This window comes from Limulus polyphemus, unplaced genomic scaffold (genome assembly GCF_000517525.1).
Source record: "Limulus polyphemus unplaced genomic scaffold, Limulus_polyphemus-2.1.2 Scaffold211, whole genome shotgun sequence".
Taxonomy (NCBI): domain Eukaryota; kingdom Metazoa; phylum Arthropoda; class Merostomata; order Xiphosura; family Limulidae; genus Limulus; species Limulus polyphemus.
This window is the reverse complement of record NW_013665821.1, coordinates 737,217-742,604: the sequence shown is the minus strand read 5'-3', so window position 1 is coordinate 742,604 and position 5,388 is coordinate 737,217. Positions and strand designations below refer to the sequence as shown.

At 35.0% G+C, this 5,388-nt stretch overlaps 1 protein-coding gene across 1 annotated transcript in view; it reads left to right on the top strand.

Moving 5' to 3' along the window:
* The window catches only part of LOC111085038 (leucine-rich repeat-containing protein 4-like), a 7,681-nt gene extending 4,048 nt beyond the window's left edge, over positions 1-3,633 (top strand). The window contains exons 2-3 of the mRNA XM_022382027.1: positions 598-752; positions 3,201-3,633. Coding sequence (XP_022237735.1) covers positions 598-752; positions 3,201-3,370 — 325 coding nt within the window. The 3' untranslated portion in view covers positions 3,371-3,633. The remainder of the gene's footprint in view (positions 1-597; positions 753-3,200) is intronic.
* Positions 3,634-5,388: the final 1,755 nt, after the last annotated feature.

Here is a 5,388-nt window from a genome sequence, read left to right as displayed (position 1 = left end):
CTCAGTTATCTGGCCCGCTGTGAAAAAAGTTTGGTGACCTCTGGATTAGAGGGAAGGTAGCTAGTCAACACCACCGACAGCCAACGCTTGGGCTACTCTTTTACCAATGAATAGTGGGATTGACCTTCACATTATAATGCCTATGGCTGAAAGGACAAGCAGATTCGGTGACTCGAACCTTAGATTGCTAGTTGAGCACCATAACCACAGGCCCTCCCTTCACCAAACATGCTCGCCCTTTCAGCTGTTGGAGTGTTATAATGTTACGGTTAATCTCTTTATTCGTTAATAAAGAGTAGTCCAAGAGCTGGCCGCGGGTGGTATTGACTACCTGCTTTCCCCTAGTCTATTACTTAAAATTAATGATGTATTTGTGTAAAATTCAATAAACAAACAAAGAATCGAAAAAACGCGAGTTACATTTTTGTGCAATAAAGCATGTAACCTTCAAAGTGAATCATAATCTTTAAGAAATTGTAATTCTTAGATATATTTGTTGAAAAAAAAAAGGAACTTGTATTAAATTTTAAATCACAGTGTCGTAGTCGACTCTGTGTGTTCAAACATACACATGTTTTATTTCTTTTGTTTTTCTAGGGGCAACGAACTGAAAAGCCTTCCTGAAGATATTTTTAAAGGCATGAATAAGTTAATCCTTTTGGATCTCACGTACAACAAACTTGAGACCTTATCTTTATCATTGTTTCCAGAATTCGCCCAAAACGTGTCACCTTTGGAAGTTAAAGTTGAAGGTAGTTATCCTTATTATTAGTAGATTATTACTATTAGTAGATTCAGCTATCTTAAAACTAACTTTCTGTGTCTGGTAAATAATTAGAGATTATCTGTCAACACAGACTTCTATTTAATATTTGAAGAAAAAATCTCGTGAATACTCAGAAATGGTATGATATCATAGAATACCATTTATAATTGTGTGGAGAGATCTTATTTAAAAAAATATCTATTTTGGGGTAGTGATCTAAAGAAAATTAAATATTTAATGAGAAACAAATGAGAAGATATGACGAACTAGCAGGAACTTTCAGTAATTTTGTAATCAATAATAGTATACGTTAAAGAACATATTGGTGCTCGTAATAAGCACCTGACGAAGCCGAGCGGTTAGCGTGCTGAGTCACGGGTCAGAAGATCCACAATTCTCGCCGCGATGAAACTAAACAAGTACAGTACTTTCATCTATGTGTGTGGCAGCCAATCTTATTATTCTGTTCAAAATGGACCAGTGATGTTCAGGTTCTGTGAGCTGATAGACTAGAAGGAATTTGTTTGTTTTGAATTCCGTGCAAAACTACTCGACGGCCATCTGCGCGACTAGAAGGAAGGCAGCTAGTTAATTGCCTCCATCGCTAACCCTTTGGCTACTTTTATCTGACCAGATAGTGGGATTTGACCATCAATCTTATAGGTCACTCACTGTCTCAAAATGAGGAGTCTTTGGAGCAACGATCCGTGAAAACCGAACCTTAAAATTTACCATTCGAGCACATTAGTCATTAGGTCATGCCCGGCCAATTTTGTGCAGAGACAAAACCATGAGAAGTTAGAGAACAGTAAACACGGTACTAAGTCTGTAACGATATTTACAGAAGTAGGAAATATGTCACAATTTACGATATTCTGAAGAAGAAGCAGCATCACAATTTGTGTAAGTAAAGGAATGAAATGTTGTAGTAGGTCTATAATGATGTAAGGATGTTTCCATGCTGTTTTAATACGAAATTAAAGAGACCAGTATTCACGAGCGAATGCAACATGTCTCCGCCACACAATACCAACATGTTCAATTTTGACACTAGAAAAATCGCGAAAAACACAGAAAGATGGAAAACTGGCTATATCACTGTTTGTAGAAAAGTATATTTGTACTAAATTTCATGTAAATTAGTCAAAAGGGTAATTAATTGAACAAAACTCCTAAACTTTTTACCCCCCCCCCCCTAACATAAGCATATCCCACCTTTTTGTATGCGTATGTATTGAAACCTGTAAAAAAGTACCCCACGGAAATTGGCCTAAATACTGTGGAGTACTGTTGAAAACTCTAAAAACATGCTTTTTATAGTATTTAAACCCCCCTAATAATTACGAAATATGGACAAGTCCGCCATTTTTGTTTGTCAATGTGCGAGACCTATAAAAAAGTATCAATGTGTCAAATCCCGTATAAACTGGTCAAAATAAGAACGAGTAAAACTAAAAAAAAAACAAAAATATGTATTTTTTCTGTGCTCTAGTCCCCTATAAATTTATATTTGTGCGACGGTACAGGAGCTCAAAATATGCATTTTCGGGTTGTTTCACCTTTCACCCCACACATTTCTTTATAAAGGCCTAAATCAAAAAAGTGAAAAAAGTATCTGGGCGTATTATACCAGTGTATAGTCCTACCAAGTTTCAAGTCAATCTGCCGAGAAATGGCGGTCGATTGAAAAGTGTCTTGAAAAAGAAAGAAAGTTTTTTAGCACAAAACCATATTGGGCTACCTGCTCAGTAAACCGCGGGGAATCGAACCCCGTATTTTAGCGTCATGTACCCGTAAGCTTACTGCTGTCCCACTGGGAGACAGAAAAAAAGAAGAAACAATAAAAAATAGTGTGTTAAAAAGCAGCATCATAGCCCATTGGTTAGTCAGGCAATTCTCAATGTACCACTATTGACTGGTACATAGAAGAGTAGAAAGAAGTTGGCAATATGAAAACTACAAATGGCCAAATACCCGAAACTAATGCAATTGGAAATTTGTGGGACCAATTTAAAAGTAATGTTGCAGGAGAGAAGCTAACCTAAGAGAACTTTGGTGGATTCTGTGGTAATGTCCATGACTGATCACTGTAGTCATATAGTTAGAGAATTATAACACTTTTGTTTCGCATTCTTCCCTGAAAAATTGGACCCAGAATTATGATCGGTACTTTATGAATTTCCTAAAAGTTTAAATTTCCCGTACTCAATGTTAAATAATACACTGTCAATAATTGTTTTGTCACTGTTTAAGACAATGACCGTGCACATGTGACTGTGGATTCAGTATTTCGAAAAAATAAAGTCGTTTATTTCAACTATATATCTTTAAACAAAAATTAAATAACACTTCAGTAACTGCAGGTAAATTGGATTAACAGTGTGAACCGTTTTACTTTCTAATGCCTTAAGACTTCTATTTTTTAATTCTCTAGGAAATCCGTGGGTCTGCAACTGCAGTATAGTGTGGCTGTCGAACACTGATTACGTTGACGTATATGATATAGATACTACTACGTGCGCTTCGCCCGATTCTTTGGTAAATAAAATCCTGAACGACGTCGACTGGGCTTCACTTGGCTGCCAAGTTTTGACCACTAGTTAGAAAACACAGTGTATCTTGTAGAAGACATATAATTCTCCTGTGTGGCATAAGTAACAAAATATGTATTGTTCATTTCGCTTGTAGTCATATTTCCCTTTTTCCCATTATGACCTTATGTTATTGGTTTACTGTCTCCTTATAATAATAATAATGTTTATCCAATACCAAATAAGTATTATTCTGTAATGAAAACTTGATTTGCCTAATTAGTTGCAGGTGTATTTTCCTTTACTTTAATAGTTAACAAAAAATGTTCAATAAATTATTTACACATCTAAAACTCGAAACTTTTATTGTTTCGTAAAATGACACAGACATTAATTTCAAGATGTTTTTTTTTTTGTCTCCTCATAAAATTGTACGTGTCGGCAAAAGAGAAGTGTAAACTCTCATCTCATTCTTTAATTCTAGTCATCAGTTGCGAGTTGGATCCAGTTTATTGTCTGGATCACAAGTACAAAACAAAAACAAATCTAGGCCTTTTAAGTACAGATCTGTGCATAATGGTGCTTGTCTTTTACTCATCACAGTAATCGTAGACTTTTATATAAGTATTGAATATGAAGCAATAATGCTACATGTTTTACATTTCACTTTCAATCCATATACAATTTATTTCAGTTGATAACGTATGTATTTTCCGGAGAATCTAATGGCTTATGGATTACATTAAGAACCAGCATACTTTTTTCCTTTTCGGAAATATAAATGGTTTGGTGCAGTTTATCTCAAAATAAATGCATAGACTTTGAATTGAAAGAAACGAGTTACCTCAGAGCTCATAAACAGTCAAGATGTTATTTACAAACCAAAACTATTTTGTTAATTAAGATAAAATTTATCTCACACAATTACATTAAACTAGAAAGATTGCACAGTTAATTATTCATAATTATCAGAATTAAATCTTAATATCATTAAATTTAATGACAGAGTTATTCCAGATTTTTTCATCTGGAACAGAAAAATAACTTTTAATAAAACCTAACAAAATCGAATTTAAAAATTAAAGGAAAAATTTTTATAAGTACATCTATTTTAGTGTCCTCACATATTATCAATGTTCATGATCCTTGAACAAAGAAATAAAAAAAACACGTTAAATAATTCACAGAAGACGTTGCAATTTTTTTTATCAAACTTTACTGCTTTGTACAGCGAGTAAAATGGGAAAACGGTCCAACACGCCACCAAAATCACGAAAACACCACGTGGTTTAAGACTTTTCACTGATTTCTCTCTCAGATGTGCACGCAAAATGTACAGACATTGTCAATCTGTAGATCTTCACAACACCCAAAGAAGTGACAGAGTTCTTACGGCTTCTTGCACAGTTTCCACCACTTCCATTGGTAAGTGTGAGATGCTTGCAACAATTATGTTGTCAACATACGTATATGGTATCACTCAGATGTTTTTCACTGTGTTGACCAGATCAGCTATGTATACACTGAAGATGATAAGACTTGATGTGTATCCTCGTAGCAAGCCAGAGTTGATTTCGAAAAGTACAGATCTTCATTTGCCAAATTTTAACTGAAAGTGCCTGGTGTCCAACATAGCCAATATATAAGAATGTCTAAAACTCCCAGAACCACCATCCACTCAATTTTAGGCACCTTCAGCATCAAACCTCCAACAGCACAGTGTTATGATGTCTGCATTCACTGCTGGATGATGTGCCCAACAGCCTCAAAATTTTAGATTGCAGATCTTTTTGGTTTTGCTTCTCCAACTTTAGTAGGTAGACATCTCAGATGAGTCTATTTGCTGTCAACTTTTCCACGATTTTTACCCATACATTTGATATAGCTATTAGTCTATATCCATTCAGTGTGTAATGGTCATTGCACAGGCTGATATCCTTTTATATTTTCCCCTTCAGTACTGACAAATTTATAATTTCAACTAGCTCTGCTTTCTCTTTTTTGAAGAGTTTTAATTTTTGAGTCTTACACATCTTCGCCTGGTGCAACATCCTTCTTTCTTCCATAAAGAATTCTCTCCAATTCATCCAG